The sequence below is a fragment of the Delphinus delphis genome, chromosome 13 (assembly GCF_949987515.2).
Source record: "Delphinus delphis chromosome 13, mDelDel1.2, whole genome shotgun sequence".
In the NCBI taxonomy this organism is placed as follows: domain Eukaryota; kingdom Metazoa; phylum Chordata; class Mammalia; order Artiodactyla; family Delphinidae; genus Delphinus; species Delphinus delphis.
In genome coordinates this window covers 47702187-47725602 of record NC_082695.1, presented here as the reverse complement: position 1 = coordinate 47725602, position 23416 = coordinate 47702187, and the positions used below count along the sequence as shown (strand labels likewise).

The 23416-nt window shown below is 35.5% G+C and overlaps 1 protein-coding gene across 1 annotated transcript in view; it reads left to right on the top strand.

Moving 5' to 3' along the window:
- CCDC178 (coiled-coil domain containing 178) overlaps positions 1-22664 on the top strand; it is a 234081-nt gene extending 211417 nt beyond the window's left edge. The window contains exon 18 of the mRNA XM_060027775.1: positions 22377-22664. Coding sequence (XP_059883758.1) covers positions 22377-22664 — 288 coding nt within the window. The remainder of the gene's footprint in view (positions 1-22376) is intronic.
- The last annotated feature ends 752 nt before the right edge of the window (positions 22665-23416 follow it).

Genomic DNA, 23416 nt, shown 5'->3' with positions numbered 1-23416 from the left:
CCCTGGCTTTGGAATCTGCCTGGCAGAACCTAGGGTAATGATTCACAAATCCTAATAAGTCCCAGTGATGACTAACTTAAATGGGAAAATTCTTTGAATACTATGAGAAAACATTAGGAAAATTGTGTGGTAACATTTTCTATTTAAAAACTTTTGAGCTGAAAACTATCTCAGATTTCATTTGGCATTAATTTAATCAAACTAAACTAAGAGTTTGAGAATTCATCTCATTTGCAATTTATCATTTATGCTGTGGCTACTTAGAATGCACTTGTCCTAAAGGATAGCTGTTAGCAGAAATCAAAAGGATTTCCTCTGAAAGGAAATGTACCTGGACCGGTGTGGAACCACTGATCCCTTGAAAGTATATAAAAGTGCAGCAGGAACCCATCTGGGGTCTACAATGAACTGTGAACTGATTGTCAGCAATGGGGTGCTGTTGTAGAAAAAAAAAGTACACAAATGTAGCCTTATAGAGATATGCGTAGAGAGAAATACAGTCTCTGTCCAATGACTACTAAAATTTTAGTCAGAATTCTATTGTAGACTCCACAGCTGAAGACAAATTCAAGATTTTGAAAGTTTTTCACAGATTATGGTGATCAGAGTTTGAGAAATGGGAGCTTTAAAACTTAGTATTGTTTCTAATGGAAAAAAGATGTTGAAAACTGACTTTCTCGTAGGCTTCTCTTGCAATAAAGCTGTAATAAATTCTGGATATAGTACATTGCAATAAAGCAAATTATAAAAATAGTTAGGACTATATTGACACATGATACTTATTACTAATATTTGTAAACATGAACGCTTTTGCATTTTCCAGATATGAAGACACTGGGATGAAGTCATTCAGTAGTATCAGGGACTAGGATGAATTGGAAAGATACTATCCTAAAGGCATTTGAATTAAATTTAAATATTTTAAACAGTAACTGCATCTCTATTTCATTTAGCCCACATATTGCCAAGTTTGTGATTCAGGAGTTTGACAAAAGGTAGTTGAACATGATAAAGAGCTATTTGCCTCAGATTCTGCTTTTGGATTTTCTGAGGACTCCTTTAACTTCGGGACACATTAGTAAGTATAGTTATGAACCATTAATTAGTAAATGATTAATAACCATTGACTGGTTATTAACCATTAGTAACCATTTCCAGATTCACAGCATCTAATCTCCATTGCATATTCTCCTTCTCACTTACTGGACCCTCTTCCTTCCAGTCCCCACACTACCTTTTTCTGTATTCTTGGGCTTCTGTTTGGTGGTTTGGATCACCAGGGTCTTTCCTGGACAGCATTCCCAGGACAGAGGCAGAACACTGTGCTGCAGACATTCTCTGACATTTGGACTTTTCCTCCCTCTTCCTCCTTCTCACCTCACCTATAAAAGAGAGAAGGGATCCTCCAGTCCTTTCCTCATGCAGGTTTACATCTTTTTTGTCTGAAAGTAAACCAGCCTCTTCTTCATTTGAGTAGCAAAGACGAGGGTGGGAGGGGAGCTGTCAAGAACATTTGCTGCACTCATTTCTCTTCTGTGTCAATCTCCCGTGATAGTTCAAAGTCCATGGCCATTCTCTTTCCTCCATGCCCCCACCCCGTGGAAACTACTAAATATTGCCTGTAACGATCTTGGCTCAGTTTTATGACAAAGGGACTAACACCAAAATTTGAACCCTTCTGAATTTTTCATGTTCTACCTGACATCGCTAATGACCTTTGATCACCAGCCTGGGAAGAATTTGAATCAATGACATTAACATGAAGAATTCAGCATTCCTTTAGCGAGGCCTTGAATTTTAATTTTTATATATACGTACGTATATGGAACCATGCAATTTCTGTAACTTAGTCAAGTAGTATCCCTGTGTTCAGTCCAAAGGGCTCTCAAATAGTAGCCTGTGCCAGATGTTTCTGAGGGAGTAAAACATAAAAATGTACCTAATTTTGCACAACTACACAATAGGTAGACATTTCTTTCTCACCCAGCTGGTGATCAGTTTATGCCCTGAAGCTTGGAGATTTATAGCCCTTGTAATTTTATCCTAAACAGAGTAATTGCAGATGCTCTTCCATTGCTATTATTTTAATTAGTGATGAAGACTTTACCAAGATGTTGAATTTCAAGGTAATGAATTTCATCTGGGTAAGATCCTAGTAGGTAGTTGTGACCATTTTAAGATCTCTAGTATCCTCACAAATTATTTTCTTATTAATTTCAGAGTTTTTATTTATTGGGGATTATTATTATCTCAGCTTATTCTAAATTTATTTAAGGAATGTCATGCCACTGACAAGTCACTAAGCCTCTTTCCAACAACATCAAAGTCCCACAAAAGAAATATACACATTATTACTTCAAAAATAAATGCTTTTAACATATGAAGGATTATTGATTTTTAACAGATAGTTTGCACAAAATAACCCAGTGTACACAAGTGTATAAAATAATTTTCTTAAAGTTTTAGTATTCAGGGAAGATAAATTATAATTGCATTGTGGTTTCCTTTCAGCAGACTTTTAATCTTGTTAATGTGGGATTTCTTTTGTTATTTGATATTCCATGGGGAATTAAAAAGAAATGCTTAGGTAGAGTTGGGTTTTAAGGGGTTTTTTGTACAAACAGAAGTCTCATCAAAGAGCATGACCTTATTTTTGTAAAAGAAAAAAAAATTTTTAATACCCTTGGTTTTTATAAATAAAAATCGTGTTGATTTATCTCAGTCAGTTAACACCATGAGTCATTTCATTTATAGGTGTGCCTTTTAATCACTATGGGTTTCCTTTGATGTTCATGTTTTCCCTCTGTGGAAAATGCAGGAATCCCTCCACCATCCTCTGTTTGTCCTGGCCATAAGTACGCGTGGAGGGTATAGAATAATCACCAAAACAAATGGAACGATAATAATAGGGAAGATTTTGGGAGCCCAAGTGCTGATCTTGTCCCCCCAATTCATATGATGAACCCGGCATTAAAGCTAACTGGCTATGAAAGCTAAAAGTGAAACTTGCAGTAGATAGCCAGTGCCGCTGTGCTGCTGTGTACTCTCCTACTGCTGAGTGCTTCACTTCCTCTTTCAGGAAAACATAATCTATCCCAGAGTTCCATCACCATGCTACCTAATAAATGAATAAGAAGTTCTATAGCTGGAAAATGAAGGAGAAAGAAAACTCCAAAAGGAAATTAAGTTTTTCAGATGACATCTAACTTATGAATATAATTAGCAGGCTTAAATAGGACACCATCATCTAGCTTCTATTCTGAATTGTATTTCACTCATTCTTTCTTCTTTGGTAGCATAAAGGTTGAAAATAAGAAATTTAATATACAACATTATCTAACAAAGTTGGGCAGAGAATCTGGTTAGCAGTCCATTTTCCCTCTTTGGAAAACTGGAAAGAGACCGACTGTGCTTGTATTGATCTGAGTGTGTTTAGGCCAGAGTTCACTATAAGAAGCTATATTTAGATGAAACCCATATAAAAATTGTGATTCTGTTTCTTATCAAAGCATTGATATAAGGAAGACCAGGCTTATTAAATTTTGATATGTAATTTATGAATTTATGAATGCAGAATAAATAATTTGTTATTATTTAACACAGCAGTTGGATAAAGACTCATCAACTTTTAACTTTCTCATTTGTCAGTTTTGGTAAATTTGGATAGCTTTGGGGAAGAAAATCAGTAGACAAAGCTTGCTTTAATATTCAAGAAAAATAAAAGTACTAGGGAAGAAGATTGTTACGTATCTCATTATTACTTTATTAAATAGAATTATAGTGAACTGTATAATAGTAATTGACAATTTGCCCTTTATATTAATAGTCCTTCTTTGTAGTTTACCATGCATTTTCATTTCTACCAGTTATTTAATCTTTATAGCCATCATGTTAGGCAGGCAGAGCAAATTTTATTATTCTCATAAATGAAGGGTAATAGTAATACACAGCTAGTACACAATAGATTCTGACCTGTTATTCCCATTATATCTTACTGCTGTTCTCTTATTAATTGTGTTTCAATAAATGGTTATTTTTAAAAAATAATCCATGGAGGAAAATAGAATGTGAAAAAGTAATTAAAAATGTGCAAAATTGGGTAGGGGAATATTTGACCTACCCAAAATCAAAATAAACAATTTCCAGCCTTAAAAAAATTAATATACTTTATCACATTAACAATAAAAGGAAGAAATGAATCAAATAATAATATCAGTAGATACAGAAAAAGCCTTTTGTGAAATTCAAAAGCCGTTCATGATACCTTTCAGAAAACTAGAAATAGAAAATAACTTTCTTAACATGATAAAAGACGGCTTTAGAAGCTGCAATCATTGGAAAACATTATTTGTTCATAGAAAGTTCAAATGACTCTACAGATAAACTGCTAAATTTTTGAATTTGAGGGAGTCAGTGGATATAGAATAAATAAAAATTCATAGTATTTCTATAAACTGGCCCCAAATAACTAGAAAATAAAATCTTAAAATGGATACTATTTATAATTGAACAACCAAACATCAAATGCCTAGGTATATATCCACCATAAGAAGTATAAGCATTCTCCATAGAAAACTACAAAACATTTTTGAGAAAAATCAAAGAAATTCTAAATATATGGAGTGATCTACTAAGTTTATGAATTATGAATCTACTAAATTTATGAAATTCAATATTTTGAAGAATGTGAATTCTCTCCAAGCCAACTTATACATGTAATGGAATCAAAATTAAAAACTTAATTGGAATTTCTGGAAGTTGATGCATGAGAATTCTGAAATGTATAAGGAAATGCAAAGAGTCAAGTATAGTGAATACAGACTTGAAGAGGGCCAAAGTTGGGAAATTATCCTACCTGTTATCCAGATTTACAATAAGTTCACAGTATAAGAAAGTGTGCTATTAGTAGATATATAAGTGAACAACAAGACAGAATAGAGGTTCCAGAAACAGACTTAGAATGTAAACATGGCCTCTTGATTTATAAGAAGCTGACACCAAAAGAGTGTAAAAAAGAATGTATTGGAAAATAATTGGTGCTGAATCAAAATTAAATGATGCATGATAGATTCGATATCTATACTTAAAAGAAGAACCTTGACCTTTTATTTCACAACATATACACAAATCAATTCCACCTATACTACAGATGTAAATGTGGAAGTTATATAAAGCTTTCAGAGAAAAACATATGAGAACATCTGAGTTATTCTAGTATTGCCAGAGATGCTTTAAATAGGACACAAGAACAAACCATGAAAGAAAAAGTTCATAAACTCTTAAAATTAAGAACTTCCATTCATCAAAGGACACCATTAAAGAATGAAAAGACAAGCCACAGCTTAGAAAAAAATACTTGACGATACATATATCCAGCAAAGTACTCTCATCCGCAATAAATGAGGAACCCCTAACAAAACAATAAACTCAGGCAACGTAATTGAGAAAAACTGGTGAAAGACTTGAAAATCACTTCACAAAAGGGACTATACAAGTGGGCAATAAATACGAAAAGACATTCAATAGAATAATCATAGAAATGCAAATTAAAACCACCATGACTTGTCTCTACACACTTTTCTATAGGGCTAAAATTTAAAAGTATAGATAAAAATGTAGACCAATAGGAACTCTCATATCTCAGCTGGGAAGGTAAATTTGTAAAGGTAAATTTTAAAAGTAAATATTTTAAAAATATTGACACTATCAACTAGAGTTGGACATATGCATATATGATTCCACTTACAGATGTCACGAATTAGTGCACCTGTGCACCAAAATACGTTAATATTTTGTAAAATATGTTAATAACAGCTTTATTCATAGTAGTTTCCCCACAGAAATTCATCAACAGTATAATGGATAAATTGCAGCTTATTCATAGAATGGAGTAATATATAGCAAAATGAAGTGTTGCCACACAAAAAATATGAATAAATCCAACAAAATTAATATTAAGAAAAATATGACAGACTGAAGAGAATACGTAGCTTGGAATTATAATTATATGAAGATCAAAACAAGCAAAACGTGTGTGTTGGGAGTGTTTGTTATTGACTGGGAATGGATGTGAGTGAATCTTCTGGTGTGAGGGTATTTTTTTCTATATTTCCATCTAGGTGGTGGTTATGTAGGGGTATTCATGTATAAAAATTTATCAATTCTTATATAATTATGTATGTTGTACCTCAAATAAAAAGTGTAAAGCAAACCAATGTAATGAATATAGACCTTAATGAATAGAAAACACACTTACCACAACCATTTTATAAAGGATATACACCAACTGCAAAAATTTTGCATTTTTTTAACAAAATTCGATTAACGTGAATATTGAATGTATATTCTGGATTTAAAAGAGTACAATAAAATTTCTTTAAACATTTTATCATTCAGATGTTTCAGCAATTTTGAAAAGTTTATTCTCTTTGTATCGTGTATGTAGGTATAAAATTGTACATTTATCTCAGAAACCCAGCAATCTTTATATTTGCAATAGTTGGTTAATATTCCTGAAAGTTTAAAAAATTATTCACCCACCAATGTCTCAGCCTATCAAAAGTTATAATGTGGGTATTATATCAATCGCCGTATTTGAATCATTTGTAACTACATGTGACACGGAAAGAGGGGATAGACTGGACCCGGCTGCCACTGTAATGAAGAACAAACCCATGACTGTGCCATTACCACACTGACTTACAGCTCAGAAATTAACGTGCAGAAGTAGCCCAGAACAGCTTCTGTTGTTCAACACAAGTCCTTGATAACAGGCAGGGATGTCTTTTTTATATGCTGTGTTTTGTTCTTATTTTTTATAATTTTCCCTAGCACAAATAATGTCTCTTAACAGAAGGGTTTTATATATATATATATATATATATATATATATATATATATATATATATACACACACACACACATAAACGTATATATGTGTATATATACAATTCTTAATAATTCAACCAGAATTTTTCAAAACATACAAACATTTTTTCAAAACCATTCGCATGATCAGCTATCAGCAGACAAGTTAGTCATTTAAAAATGATTAACTAGAGAGACTTTTTTACTTAACAGAATAAGACTTTCATAATATAATCAAGTTTATATTTAATCTTGAGGAAGAAACAAAGAACTATCAAAATTTTCTTACTAATATAATAATAGACCTTTAAAATATAATCGAAAAATGATCAAGTGAATTAATAAACTTGTTTCAAAATAGAGATGATAGTTTATCTGTTACAGTTAACATATGCAGAAATTTAGTTGGGAGCTCGTGGCATAGTCTATCTAATGTTTAGAATTAATTTTTCAGTTGTTATTGACATGCTATGTTACTTTACATACTGATAGAGAGCAAATGTTTTATACAAAATACATGATTTAATTAATAGTTTCTAAGATTTATTTGTTAATGAACTTGTTGCAAAGAAACTGCAGTGTTTGATTTTCCATCATTAAACTGTTAGTTTTTATGCAACATATTATTACTTTTGATAAACCTAACATAATTCTTGTCACCATATGAGTTTTATGTTGCTGCCATAATAAATAACTGCAAACTTAGAAGCTTGAAAGAACACTACGTTATTATCTTACAGTTCTGTATGTCAGAAGTCTTTCGTGAATCTCACCTGATTAAAATCCAGTTGTCGGCAGGGCTGCGTTCTCTTCTGGAGGCTGGAAAGAGGCACCTGTTTTAGATTGTCGGCAGAACTCAGTTCCTTGGGGCTGTGGGAACTAGGCCCTATTTGCTTTCTGGCCGAGGGCAGAGGGCCATTTCTGCCTTCTTGAGGTTGTCTGCATTTCTTGGCTTGTAGCCTCCTTCTTCCATCTTCAAAGGGGAAAAGGAGATGGGTCTCAAGTCTCTCTCTCTCACTTCAAATTTCTCCTGCTTCTTCCTTCACGTCCTCTGAACTTCAGTCAGGAAAAGATTTTCCACTTGGAAGAATTCATGTGATTAGAGAGTCACACCTATATAATCCAGAATAATCTTTTCATCTCAAGATCTGTATCTTTACTCACATCTGCAAAGTCCCCTCTGCTACGAGGAGTAGCATATTCATAAATTCCCGGAATTGGAGCTGTAATAGTTATCCATGAACCCCCAAGGAGACGCCTTCTGAAGGGCTGATTTGATCACAGATGCCTGGAAGAATGGAGCCCTGCGTGGACTTCAGATAGCTTCCATGAGTATCATTTTATTCAAAATCACGTTCATGAGCTTCTCCATTTGAGTGGTTCTAAATTTCAGTACGTAACTGCATATGAACAGGTTTCCACATAAGGGCTATCCTCAGGTCAGTCATTACTCTGAGATCAAAGAAAGGTAACAACTGAAGATTTACCACTGAAGATTTCTGGAGTGGATGTAGCATCTGATTCCAGGAGGCTTGCTCTTCCTTCCTTCTTTCCTTCCTTCCATTTTTCCTTTTCTCCTTTTTGGAAAAAAAAAAAATTGAAAGAAACTTTCATGAGGAAGAAAAGTTGATCTTGCATTGGCAAGCATATAGGGTTAGGGAATGGCACTTGTTATGACCTGGGACAAAGTAAGGATGAATCCTACGAAACTGAGTAGCCTTGCCTATCTCATCTGAAGAGAGTGAGGTATATAAAGTGTTGTATCGATTTAAAACATGTTTCACTCTTTCATATTTAAGTAATTGAAATACACAGGACATTTTTTTTTTTTTTTTTTTTTGCGGTACGCGGGCCTCTCTCTATTGTGGCCTCTCCCGTTGCGGAGCACAGGCTCCAGACGCGCAGGCTCAGTGGCCACGGCTCACGGGCCCAGCCGCTCCACGGCATGTGGAATCTTCCCGGACCGGGGCACGAACCCATGTCCCCTGCATCGGCAGGCGGACTCTCAACCACTGCGCCACCAGGGAAGCCCAACACAGGAAATTTATTATTGCTTTGTTCAAAACAGTTTGGGATAAGGTAATGTGAATGCTGCTTTTGTTCTTTTTCAGTTCTTGTAAATTGCTCATCTCAGTTTGCAACCATGAAGATCCTCTCTGTAGTTATTTCGTGTGAAACTGTTTTACTACTTTTTTAATTTTAATCTCCTGAGTTGTGAGAACACAGCTTAACAAAGTGTATAAAGGCAGCAAAGCAGGTAGTTTAGATTTCTGTTAGTCTTCCAAGGAAAACCTACAAGTAAACTGGAATACAACACTGAGAGATTATACAGTGAAATGCTTTTGCAAACTAGGATTAAAAGAACTGGAAACCTTATTATTTTTCTCAGTCAATATGTAAATGGGTAAATTCCTTTGTTTTTATGTTGTAAAAATTAATTGTGAATGTTCATCTACAGAATAAAAAACACATAAAATGCCATCCATGTATAATACTCTGAAAAGCCCACTCATGAAGGAATAGTTGGCAGAAGTAGATACTTCAGTAAAAATAAAAGCCATCAATGTTCAGTCCACCCATTTTTTTCTGTGTCGGTACCTCTTGTGTGCAACAAGACATGAGTATTATGCAATTTCACTCATTTATTCATTCATTCAATAATGTTGACTGAGAGACTACTATGTACCAAAAGCACTGGGGCAAAAATTAATAAGGCATTGGGACTTGCCTGGCAGTCCAGTGGTTCAGACTCCGAGCTTCCACTACAGGAGGCACCGGTTCCATCCCTGGTCAGGGAACGAAAATCCCACAAGCTGTGCGGCGCAGCCAAAAAAAAAATTAATAAGGCATAGAAAGTTCATAGAAGTGATGAAATTAATACAAATATAATAACTATAATAAAACATGGTGATTGCAGTGACAGAGATATACATGGTATATAATATACTATATAGTACTGACTGTGCCTTACCTGTGCCAGTTTTCCAAGAAAAGTTGCAAATGCTAATCTTCACACATTTCACCACATAACAGTACATATATACAGTATTTACTATTAATGAACTAGGAATTACTTCCCAATAACAAATACTTTATTACAAATGCCTGGTTTATTGTTTCTGTGTCCTGCGTCGCTTCTAAAGAGATTTCAGCTTGTTCTACATTTTTTTCATTCTCTGGCTTTTTAATATCTGTCAAAAGATTAAAACTATAAAACTATGTGTATCTCTGTGTGTGTATAAGTATACAATTGTATTTGTCATATACTTTACTTACTTATGCAAAATTATCACATTGATGCTCTTGTACCTTCCTGCTAGGCTGACGTGGCATATTGATACAAAAACCTAAAATATCTCTAACCAACCTTTCCAGATAGACCAACAGTTTTAAGTTTCATTCACTTTTTCACCACCACTATCCAAATTAGTATCTAGACAAATCAAAGATAAAAAGGCAGCCATAAAATGAATTACACATATACATCTCACTCTCTTCTATTGTATTGGATTTTCATAAACTGTCTTACTTTGTGGGAAAAAATAAGTAAGTCACTCAGAATTTCCCAAACATTTTTCTTCGAGACACTTCTGTTTCCATACCATAATGCAGAAAGAAAGAAGTGGCTTTGAAAGAATAGTAAGTTGAGGAAAGGATGGGAAGGGAAGATGGTGTCTTCAGAAGGGAAGTGTGATAACAAGAAGACCTTAGACAGTTGAACGATTTCATGCTTCACAAAGATAACAAGGAGGAAGCAGAAAGAAGAAAAGAGGAATAAATACGTTGAGGAAAAGCAAAAATGAAAAGAGAAAAAGAAGGCATAGAGAGAAACCATGAATTTGGTACATAATTATAATGACATATTTCTTTATGCCTTCATTTACTTTGGCCATGACTAGATGATGTACAGAATAAATCTTAGGGTTGTGGCCCCTGGGGAACCTATTGTTGCAGAGATATATTTCCAGAGTTGTTTGATGTTTGATTTATCTTATTTTAAGGGTTTTTCATTAACCCCCTGGAAAAACCTGGAAGATCTAAGAACCCAACCACTTAATTATTTTAAGAGTGTCATTCCTGACTATATAGAATTTACATATCCTCAAGGTGTTAACTCTTAATTTATTTTTTCCCTCCACCCTTAATTCCAAATTCCTGTTTCTCTCTGACTCCCATTGGTACTTTCCCTCATGAGCTGAGTTATGCAATATTTATCATTCTGCGTCTTCTCCACTGAGCACCATATTTTAAAGATCACTGTGTTGCTATGTTGTATATCTAGTGTATTTCTTTTAATCACTTTACAGTCTTTCATGGTAGGTGACTACCACATTTTACGTAGCCATTGTGCAAAAGAATGTCCCCTACAAAATTAAACTTCCACTTGGCAACATAAAGTTAATCCCAGACCCCCAAAACAGAAGTTGCAGGAGTGGAAAAATTAACAGACCTCTAGCTTCCTATAATGCAAGAGCTGAATGAACCACATTTAATTAAAGAAAGTGTAGGGTAAATAAATCTGGGCATTGTTTATGGTGTCTTAATAGATCTGACAACTCTCTGCAAAGTTACTCTGTTTTGAGAGTACTTAAAAAGCTTACGAGCATCTCATTATTTTTTTAAGGTCTTGGAGATGGTATTAATATTGGCTGTCTCCTTAGTGCGTGCCTCTGCTGGAAAAATAAAGAAAATGCTTTCCAGCAGTCTTTCTTTATGCGGGATCATAAGTACAGCCCAAGTAGATGTTTTTTGTTTGTTTGTTTGTTTTTTTGCGGTACGCGGGCCTCTCTCTGTTGTGGCCTCTCCCGTTGCGGAGCACAGGCTCCAGACGCGCAGGCTCAGCGGCCACGGCTCATGAGCCCAGCCGCTCCGCGGCATGTGGGATCTTCCCGGACCGGGGCACGAACCCGTGTCCCCTGCATCGGCAGGCGGACTCTCAACCACTGCGCCGTCAGGGAAGCGCCCAAGTAGATCTTAAATGAGAGGTCTAAATTGGAACTTTGTTTTGCATGATACTTATATATTAATTTAGGGTCTAAAGCAGGGGTCAGCAAACATTTTGTGTAAAGGGAAAGACAATAAAGAGTTTAGGCTTTGGGGTCCACTTAGCCTGTATTGCAGCTATTTAACTCTGCCACTGCAGTGCAGAAACAACCTTAGACAGTGTATAAACTAATGGGTGTGACGGTGCTCCAGTAACTTTTATTTACAAAAGCAGCTAGTGGGCTAGATTCAGCCAGACAGCCATGATCCCTGTTCTATATGATTTTTCCCATACTGGGATGTAGTTATCTGGGGAATTAGATATGTCTAAAGATGAGCCTCTATAGAAAATTGCCTTAGGTATTTTAAATCCTATTTCTACTTGAGAATCTTTACAAGGTTTAGACAGCGCCCCAGTGTGGACCACATCAGGTGGTTAGAGATGCTCATGATCTTTTATTTCTCAGTAAGAGGAATATCTGAGAGGAACAAAAGAGAAAAAAACATTGGTGATAATTCTATCCATAGGATATTTTATTAGACTGCAAATTATTTGCTGTACGTTTCATATCTGGCACCTCTGGGTCAATGAGTCTAATGTTTTCGGACTCTGTATTCCCAAGGAAAAGACACTGAGGCGCATTTTTCTTATTTTAAAGGATGCTTTTTCTATGAGAATACAGTTTCTTTTGAAAGACTGATGTAATTCTATAGAGTATTCAGAAATGAAAGCATTTACACATATCAATCTGGAATCTTAAGGGCCCTGTAATTCACATTCACGATTAGGAAGTGATGTAGTCCCAAGATGGTAGTTAGGCTGAAATCAGATTGGGCCCTCACCTTATTGCTGCTTTCTTCTTAAGCAGCCTTGGACAAGAAATTGACTTTCCTGGCCTCCATTTTCTCATTGTCCATGTAAGAATTTTTAAAAATTTTCTATTCCTTAAGGACTTGCACCAAATTGTTAATACTGTCTCTGGGGTATAAAACTGACTGTGGTTACTGCAATGAGGGGCTTTAATTTTCTACTTCATGTACCTCTCTTTTATTTGCATGTACTATAATCAGCATGCATCATTTTATAACAAATAGATTTTTTGAAGAAATATTTAAATTCTACCAGAATTTATGCCATAACATGAGTGTGGCAAAGAAATTGGCATTAAATATAAAAAGGAATTTTCAAGATTAAACATTTTCTACAAATATCAGGTGAGATCAGGTTACCTGACTACACCAATAAGAAATTATGAAATAGCATGTATTTTAGTTTCTCAATGAGCTTACTCAATTTATGCCATAATATACGTCCTTCAACCTCTTAGATCAGTCTTCCTCTCATTTATAATAAAGTTTCAAGGTACTGTTCTTATAGTTTCTGCATTTATGTAGTACATTATCACTTTATGATAAAGTTAGCTGATAATTCCTTGACTCTTTTTGCTGATGACCTTTTAAAGCTGCATAATTAGAATAAGTTGTGGTTACTGTATTGGAATCTCTATCCCATGGGCCAACAAGGCAGCACATTAATTCTCTGCATCACCCACTCCACGTGCAGTGCCCTCAGCACAAAGATATTATTCTTTGTAATTACATAAAGAAAGAGTCTATTTAGTGTTAACTGACCTTTCTGTGACTGATCAGCCTTTTCCACCAGTGAAGTAGAAATGTATATCATTAAAATGTGAGTAAATAGGAAACCTTTCTAAACTTAAACCATTCACATCAGGAGGTGCCCACGTAGAGGAGGTTGTTCAGTCTTTCATATGAAATGGTGAAAAGAGTAGCAGATGTTAAAAATGTATTTTAAAATATTGACAATTGAAATAGAGTTAAATTATAATAATGTGTAGGGATGTTTAAAAAGGAAATAGTATGCAAATATGTTTCTGTTTAACAATCTTAAACAATATTAGAAGACACATTATTAAATTCATATATATTCAGGATTAAATTTTTAAAGTTTATTTAATCAAGTAAAAAGAAAGTTTAGGGTAATTATTAGTACTGTGACTGTCACTTACTGAGGACATACATGTATTTGTTTAAATCGTGTATTTTAACTTGGAAAAATATATTGGGGATATAGATTACATTACACCGATTTTTACTCTCTTTTTCTCATTATATAATTTGTTTCTCTAATCACTTATACCAAATACTTTGAGGGGACTTTGAATTATATTGAAGAAAATTGGATCAAATAAAAATTTAATAGCTAATGTAAGTGGCATCCATCTTTAGCGATCCCTAAAGCCATTGAGTAGCTGTAGGAGAAAAGCTACAGGCAACATGGAGTTAAATCTTCCTTTAGAAAAAAACAAACAAAAAACCCCCCACAAACCCATATTAATCAAGTGCTTTTTAATATTTAACAAGCATCTATGTTTCCAAGCCAGATTTTTCCCTGCCAAGAACATATACAACACTTTGTGTATGAAATACCTTTAGAATCTATTCAAAAACTGACTCTTCCTTGAAGCTTTGCCCCTCACTTTCACTGGGCTGCTCTCTCATGGAGCTAGTCTCATAGTTTGGATATGTCTTCCATCCTTCTTCATGTTTAATGTAATCTAATGTAGTTAGCTTTGGGAATGCCTCAAGTCCCCTATCTGATTGCAAGCTCCTTTGGCCCTGAAATTGTGTCTTTTTTCATGCTGGTGTCAATAATTCCTGGTCAAATATATACACTGGACAGAGTCAAAACATAATAAGGAAAAGCAGGGCTAATACCAAGTACTCATAAATTCCCAATGGATGTTTTCTGAGTTCTGAGAGGCAATGCTGTAGTGTCCATTAGTAAACTGTTGAGTAAACCAGCCATAGCCAAATGTGTAAGCCCGTCAGGGAGCTCAGACAAGGGGTCCTGTGTGTGGTTGCTTACGTGGGCGCTGAGGTGGAGGACCTAAGCAGAGCATCCGCTGGTGTCTGTCTAGCAGTGACAAGGTGGCAGGTTTTTATCAATGTCCTAAAGGTTCTCTTTGAACTCTCACAGTGTCCCCCACAGTGCTTTGTGTATACCAGTTGCTAATAAATTAGTGAATAGAGAGCATTTTGTCAAACATGATAATATGTAGAGTTTGAGGCATGTTACAACCTTGATGCAGAGGACTGATTTATGCATTTAAAAATCAAGAATGTTCAAGACTAATTATCGGAGAACTCGAGTTGGACAAGAGACTGGTTTCCATGGCAGCACAGACAAGGAAGTGGGTCCTGGGAGAGTTAAAACAGTTATGTGCTCCTTTGAGACTCCAGGGTATCGACACATATCATTCTCACAGACTTACTCCTTGGAAACACTGGGAGAGCTCTCGTTTTCTGTAGTAATTGGTGTATAGATTTTAAGGGAGCAGCAATACAGTAATGCCTCCATGCACACAGTAGGTGATGCATCTGAAAAGTATGCGTTTTCTCCGTGTCTGTTATATTGTTAGAGAATTAGCATGTATTTTAAGCATTTGCGTTCACCACGCTAATTCCCGCAAATCAAAGAGAATGCTTTTGAAGCAGTAGTGTTCACAAAGAGACTTGGAACCTCCATGTCTCATTTATTCTAAAGTCTGTCCCCTGCACATTCTGTGAATCAGTCTCAGTACTGATGCCTGCTTTAATAACATCAAAACATCACTGCATACAACACTACCAATCCAGTGCCCTTAACTGGCAGAGATGTACCAAAAGCAAATGTGGGGACTGTGGAGATTGGGTGGTATGATATCAATGGTGTAAGGCATGAGCATCTGTACAGGATCACATGCTACTGAAACACTGGTGCTTGGAGTGTTATGTATGATGCTGTGCATCAGTGAGATACTAAATATATGGGCACATTTCACTATTTACATTGTATCATTTTAAAGTCAAGAGATAACAGAACATTTAACATGATCTATGAAAGTCTAATTCACAAGTCATAGGAAACAATAATCTAATAGTCCTAAAGGGACCAACAAAACATTGTTCTCAATTGACTCATCCAGTTTTCTCAAATATATGCTGACCCAAATGGCAGGACAGCTTATATCACCAGCCAAATAAAATGGTTCTTCTAAGATTCAGGTCACCGTTTATTTCTTCTATGAAGCCTTTTCTGACCCCGTTTTCCCCACCTGGTAGAATCAATTCAGGGTACTTCAAGAAATACCTCGAGGGGCTTCCCTGGTGGCGCAGTGGTTGAGAGTCCGCCTGCCGATATAGGGGACACTGGTTCATGCCCCGGTCCGGGAAGATCCCACATGCCGCGGAGCGGCTGGGCCCGTGAGCCATGGCCGCTGAGCCTGTGCGTCCGGAGCCTGTGCTGCGAAACAGGAGAGGCCACAAGAGTGAGAGGCCCACGTACCGCAAAAAAAAAAAAAAAAAAAAGAAAGAAAAGAAATACCTGGAATGGACTTGGTTCCACTCTGCCTCCTCCCGGTCTAGCCTGTAATCCCTGGTGAAAAGAGTTCACATCCAGCCTTCTCTTTAATCCCTGGAGTAATTATAGAGTTGGACATACATGGTAAACCTACTAACGGTTTGCTAAACAAATGATTGAGCAAATGAATAAATGAATGAAAGCTAGAAGTGAGGATGCTCTAGAGTAACATTGATCAATAAATATCAGCAATACAACTTTTGCTTTCGGTAGTTCTGGCAGCAAGTCAATTCTTTCGAACCGTAGGACTAGAGTGAGTGTGGTGCAGTCGGTGTAAGGACACAGACACGGCAGCAACAGCCAGCAGAGCCCTGGCAAGATGCAAGAAAGCAAGGAGCTGTCTGCAGAAGACTATTAACAACCAAGAATCAGGAGATGACAGACAGATCATCAGAAAAGATCATCTGAGACTGCCACACATAATCACATTAGGATCAGACAGTTAGAATTAGAACTGGGTCAGAAGATGACAACTCTCTTATGATGAATGCATAATTGAGAGAAGGACCTAGCCCATCTGCCCAGTGAACTGGATCCAAATGCCTGTATTAAGAGTAACTGAGGGTATAGATGACATTATAAATTTAGTCATAGGCACTAGGACTATTTTTTGTTTTTTTTTTTGTTGTTGTTGTTGTTTGCGGTACGCGGGCCTCTCACTGTTGTGGCCTCTCCCATTGCGGAGCACAGGCTCCAGACGCGCAGGCTCAGTGGCCATGGCTCACGGGCCCAGCCGCTCCGCGGCACGTGGGATCCTCCTGGACCGGGGCACGAACCCGTGTTCCCTGCATCGGCAGGCGGACTCTCAACCACTGCGCCACCAGGGAAGCCCGGCACTAGGACTATTTTAATAACACTAAAACATTTGTAAATAGCTGTGTAGGTTTTCTACACCTACATGTACCATGCAAATATTTTGATCATAACCATCTCTCTAGAATGTTTAGATCAAGTTTTTTTCTTGTACTCTCCTTTGCCATTAGTCCTTAAATTAAAAACAAATGATCCCCTCCACCCTTCGCTCAAAAAAAAAAAAAAAAGTTCAAATGGATTTAGGCTTTCTCCAAAGTAAGTGTATCTGGCTGGACCTCCAGAGGTCTCAACATGTAGCATTACTCTGTTGCAATCAACTGTAGTCCAGAGTTGTGCAGGCCTCAGCTGTAAAGGTCTATGCACTTGACACACGGTCTTGCCAGTGAATATATCAGACCTAATCAAATCACGGAATATGGAATTATGTAGATCAAAAACCCAAGACTGGTTATAGGTAACCAGCATACCCATATTGACTTACAATGAAAAGTAGCTACCAAGGGGACCAAGTTCTAATTTCCTTCAGCAGTCCAATGTATCTATGTCAACAAGCTATGTGTTAGCCAGATTTATGAAAAGAGGTTGGTGGAAATAGGCTCAGAACAAGGTAATTGTGTTATTTGATCTGATTGTTTAATGTCGTTAGGTTTTATAAAGATGGCATTGTGTAGAGTTAGAGAATGCTGGCTTATGTTTATGAAGGAGGTATACTGGATGGTGCAGAGTATGGGATCTGGAGCCAGTCGGCCTGGGTACAAAGCCAGGTCCTCCACTTAATATGTTTGTAACCTTGCACAAGATGCCTGGTGTTTCGGTTGCTATGGGTGCATAACAAATACCCCAAAACTTCATGGCACAGGATCCTATGTGTCAGAAATTTGGACAGGACATAGCAGGGCCAGCTTGTCTCTTCTCACACACTCTAAACCATCATCTGGATGACTTGAAGACTAAGCATTGGAATCATCTTCAGATGACTCATTTACTCACAGTTGATGCTGTTATCTGAGACCTGAGCTAGGGTTGTTTACTGGAACAGCTACAACACCAATAACCTCTCCATGTGGCCTGAATTCCTCACAACATAGTGGCTGGTCCAAGTGTAAATGTCCCCAAGGAGAGAGCCAGGCAGAAACTGTATGCTTTTTTTTTTTTTTTAATAAACTAGCTTTTTCAATAAATTAGTCCTTTTAAATAAACTAGCCTGGGAAATCACACAGCAATATTTCCACCATACTCTATTGGCTGGAGAAGCCACAAGTCTCTCCAGGTTCAAGGGAAGGAGATATAGACTGTTCTTGATAGGGAATGACAGGTTCTGGAAGAACATGTGGGAATGAAAATATTTCTGTGGCCATTTTTGGAAAATACAAGTTGCCTCACCTGACTTCTCATTGACTTTCCTTCCCTGTCTGTAATTATAATAACTAGGACAGTAGCCATTCCATTATGTGTGGAATGCATAAGTTAACATTCAAATTCAGCCTTATTTCTAAGTTCTTGTCTATATATCACAAGGTGAAACATAAATAGATGATATATGGTCTATATTTGTCCAAAAAGAACTCATTTCTCATTATAATTCCCTATTCCCCACTGACCCAGTGGGAGAGGGAAAGGAGAAGGGGAAGAGTGAGAAAAAGAAGCTGAAAATAGAGAAAGTGGAGGGAATATCCTAGATGAAATATATGGCTTAAAGAATAATAAAGGTCAAGTGGAAAAAAAAGGGAAAACTACTATTTTGATATCTTGGGGTCGCAATCTGCCTTCATCTTTCAGCATTTTTGGTGACAGAAGAGGCCAGGTCTTGCTTTAGCAATGGTTTCTCATTACTTTTAGGATCATGGGCTAATTAGGTAATTCAAAAAGAAACCCACTGTGTACAGTTTCAAGGGAGTCACGTGCCTTGTGAAAATCAACGATGCACCCAGAGAAAGAACTCTTGCTCAGTCTGGACAATGTGGTATATCCTTAGAATAATGTCCAAATACTCAATTGAAAAACATATTGTATGAATTCTTTTTATATACATCCTTAAAATCTTCACCTCTGAAGTAGTATAGTATCAAATAATACAAATAAATGTGCGTCATTGTAATATCATCAGTAAGTTGTTCCACGGAAGTGGGCCAATAAAATGTGTAGTTCTAAAGCGATAACTGCATACATTTCCTAACTGTTTATTCTGTGTATTCATTCATTCATTTACTAAAAACTTGGATACCCACTAATGTCAGCTCTGCTTTGTACAATATATCTTACAGGTAAACAAAATGATGGTGTCAGCCCTCATGGAATTTATAAGTAATTTTTGTTCACCCTTTATAAACATAATCTTTATTTCCTAATAAAATATTGGGGTGATAAGCTGAATATACCCCCAAACATCAAAGTTTAACTAATAATTTGAGATAACAGAGAACAAACCCTCCTCAAGCTAAGTATTTTCTTTACTAAATTCTAGGCAACATGGAAACTATTAACAGACATTCAACCTCTCTTCTCTTTATCAATCCATATTCCCAATGTTTCATCTTAATAATCATTAATAATGGGAATTGAATACATACCAATAAATCTGGCTTTGAGAAAGTGTTTATTCAGACCTTTGGAATGAGTTTAATGCATATGGAAAACAGAAAAAAATGCAAAAGATTGTAAATTCTATACTCTGATTATATATTTCTATGATTTTTAAATGTAAATCTTTCCCATAAGACCACAAGTTCTTGAGTTTCACCATTACATCTTAAATCTTGGCATACAGTAGTTACTAAATTAAAAGTTTTGAATAAGCAACTGAATGAAAATGAGAATGAATGAATGAATAAAATAATATTGTAAATCAACTCAGAGTGCAGTTATTTTAACCTATAGAGATTACAGTCAAATTTTTCTTTAATGGTTTTAGAAACAAACTTTTTGTGTAAGTTTGCGTTTAGTCAAGACCTTAAGTAGGAAGACTCTACTGATAAGATTTAGCTGGATTGAATTTAAAAGCATGTAAAAGCCATCTACTTCTGTTATTAGTTCCTTCTTTCTTCTCACCCTTTTATTATTTTGCCAACTCCAACTTTTGTGCCTTTATTTAATATCTTCTACTGCTTGCTGTTCAACTCCAGTAGTGGTAGCATTATTTCACCTGGACACATATCCACCAATAATTATCATTCACTGTTTGCTTCATTTGCATGTTATAATACCATTGGTTAAAATTAAACCAGTCAGAGTTGTGAGGTGGAACCACAGTTAAACATAAAAAAACATTTTCAGTGTCAGCAGAATACATTATTTAAAATTAAAAAACTTAAACTTCGTTGCACATCTGAAGGTCACTGACTTTCAGGAATAGGTAGTGAATTGGTAAATCCTTCTATACATTCATTACTGAGAAATGATAATGTAAAGTATCATGACTGATGTAACAATGTTTTGAAGATTCATTGGCCTAAATACACAGTTTAGTTTCTTAGTATCTACTCTAATTATGGCATATAAAACAGTAACAACTGGTGTCATACAGAAATTGAAAATACAATTGTTTGGAAATAAAACTGTACATTACACAATGAGCAACGCATAAAGTACCAAATATATCCCCAATTAAGTACCATTAAATAAGTTTTAAACAAATACCACAACTTTTGTAGCACTCCTCTCAAATTCAACATTTATAATAGTCATCTGGGTCTTGAAAGAAATATAATAGAGAAGTAGACTATCTCAGGTATCAGAATGTGCTTAAGTCAAACAACAAACAAAAAACTCAAAATGATTTCTTCTCATGCCTCCTTTAGAACATGTATCAAACTTCAAATTAATCACTTGAGGATTAGATTTTCCTATTAGTGTTAAGATATCAAAAAGAATTGTAACCATCTTTTCAAAGGTATCTCCACCAAAGAAAAATATTCATAGACACTTTGTCCTCCTACCAAAAGATAATTCTGTGATTTTAAGCAAGTTTATTAGATAGAAGTTTCTAAAGTTTTAAATTATTGTGCCAGAATTAGGACAAGGACACTTAAAATGGTTCTCAGTTCATCATTTTGGCTTTTTGAAGAACACCTATGACATAGTATTAATCATTAGAGATCAATATGGATACCAGGCTTTCATGAGAAAAATGTTTGTTGACCTTAATAAATCTTCTTCAAGTGTGTAAATAGAGAAATATTTGTACAGGCAATTTTCTGCTGAATTACATTTCCTCCATGCGCATTCTCATACTGCGATATATTTTTTAACAACTTATACTAAAGGTTTGATGTGATAGCAGTTTTCCCAAAGAGACATTTTTAATTGCTTCACAATGGTTATTTTTATATCTTGTTATTTAATCATCATTATCATTGTCATGATTAATCTGCATTTGTATGTTTTGAAAACTTTCTGCTTCTATAAATAATGTTGTAACAAATAAAGCTTTTTGATTAGGATAAATTTCCATAAGATGAGTTACTAGATTAACAGGTTTGAAAATATTTAAGGCTGTTGATAAATTCCATATTTTTTGAAGCAGCCAAAGAAAATTTTCTGTGCTAGAAATGTAAAAAGAATCAACAGCTAAACTGAATCACACCTCTAACTTAAAATGAAAGGCAGCCCCTAATTTGCGAGTGGATAATGTTAGTAAAAGTTACATTCTGAGGGTTTTGTATTAGATTTGACATATATATATTTAGTCATGGGGAGTGCTGTACAGTTCTCAGCTGCTCACAGAGCAGATTTAGCTTTGAATATAGCTAAAGTATACTAGTAACAAATAATGGCTTTCTCTGGGTGCTTCTAAACGTTGAGTTCCTTGTTCCTCGTCTTTTTTACTCTTTACTTCTCTGTGTTTTGAATGTTTTCTGTGAGTGCCACCACTCTGAACCTCTTGGAAATAGGATTCTAAGCTTCCAGATGTCTTCTATCTACTTGAGCACTGGGGCTTGAGAAAACGAAAAGGGGTGGGACATTGGAGGAAGTCTTCTGGGATGCTGAGTGAAGCCTCCAGGACTGGGTACTTCCCAAGGCATTGTGGAGGGAGGTCTGGGAAAGAAGGAGAACAAAAGTCAGACAGACTCTGATGAATCAATGTTCAAAAATAAATAAATAAATAAAAAGACCATTTGCATCAAGAAAGAAAATTATTAAATCCAAGGAGGATATTAGTGTCAAGGGAAGCATCTTTTTGGTTTTATTTTTCTACAATATATAATGTAATACTTTCAGATAATTCAAATGTAAAAATTCAAACATAAATTACAATGATTTAATTAAGTACATGTATATATTTATCTTCTAGAAAATACAAGATGTTTCACTAGAAGAAAATCTACATTTAGCTCGAGAGTATCAGAAATTACAGAATATATTCTTAACAGTAAAGGACAACTATTTCAACCTATATGAAAAACAGCTATCACTTGATGGTTTGATTCGAGATAAGAAACAGGTAAGTTTTTCATATTTTTCTAAAATAATGATTTACTTGACGTATGTATCACAAAAAGTAACAAGTAGTCAGTCATGGGGTCTCCAATCTTATGGTGGTCTTTTATATGCCACCAAATGGCATGTTTTCTTTTTGTAAAGTTTTGTTTTATATTTTTATCAACATTTTGAAGTTGAATTTTGAAAAAATATTTGAGAAATGAAAAAGCATACTTTCTAATCCACAATGTTATACTAATTTGCTTTTAATTATTGTGCCCTGAACTACCAAATATTTGTAATGCATAGATTTAAATATATCATCATATATTTCAAATTTCAGTTCCATATGTAGGTAACTTTCCATGATATACCTTTAATTCTTCCTCATGATGTATGGGCTCCATATTTTGGTTCCTATTTTCTTATTAAATATGAGGCTTAATTAGAAACTTGGAGAAACTTGACCTCTCTGGTTTCTGGAAATCACCAGAAATTCTAAAATATTTTGTAAAATCTTCTATAATACTAAAAGTGGAAAAGGAAAACACACAATATGCCCACAAATCCAAAAGCAAAGAGAAAGGTCCATTCTTAGAGTGTTAAGATACAGCCACTTCCTCTATATTCTTCTCCAGTTACTCATTGACAAGAAAAGTTATTTTCCTTTGAATCTTTGTTTCTTCCCAGAATTTAAATTTCAAAAACTAGAGGCATGATTAATTTTTAACAATTCACCTAGCTGTAAAAACCAGTAGATTGCTAATGAATCCTTTCTCCTGTTGTCACCGAGATTACTACACTATCAATTAGTAGCTTAAAACTTCAGTACTATATTTACTATTATGGAATATAGGGAGGACAGGCCAGGATTTCAGTGTAAGCTCTACCAATTACTAGCTCAGTGATCTT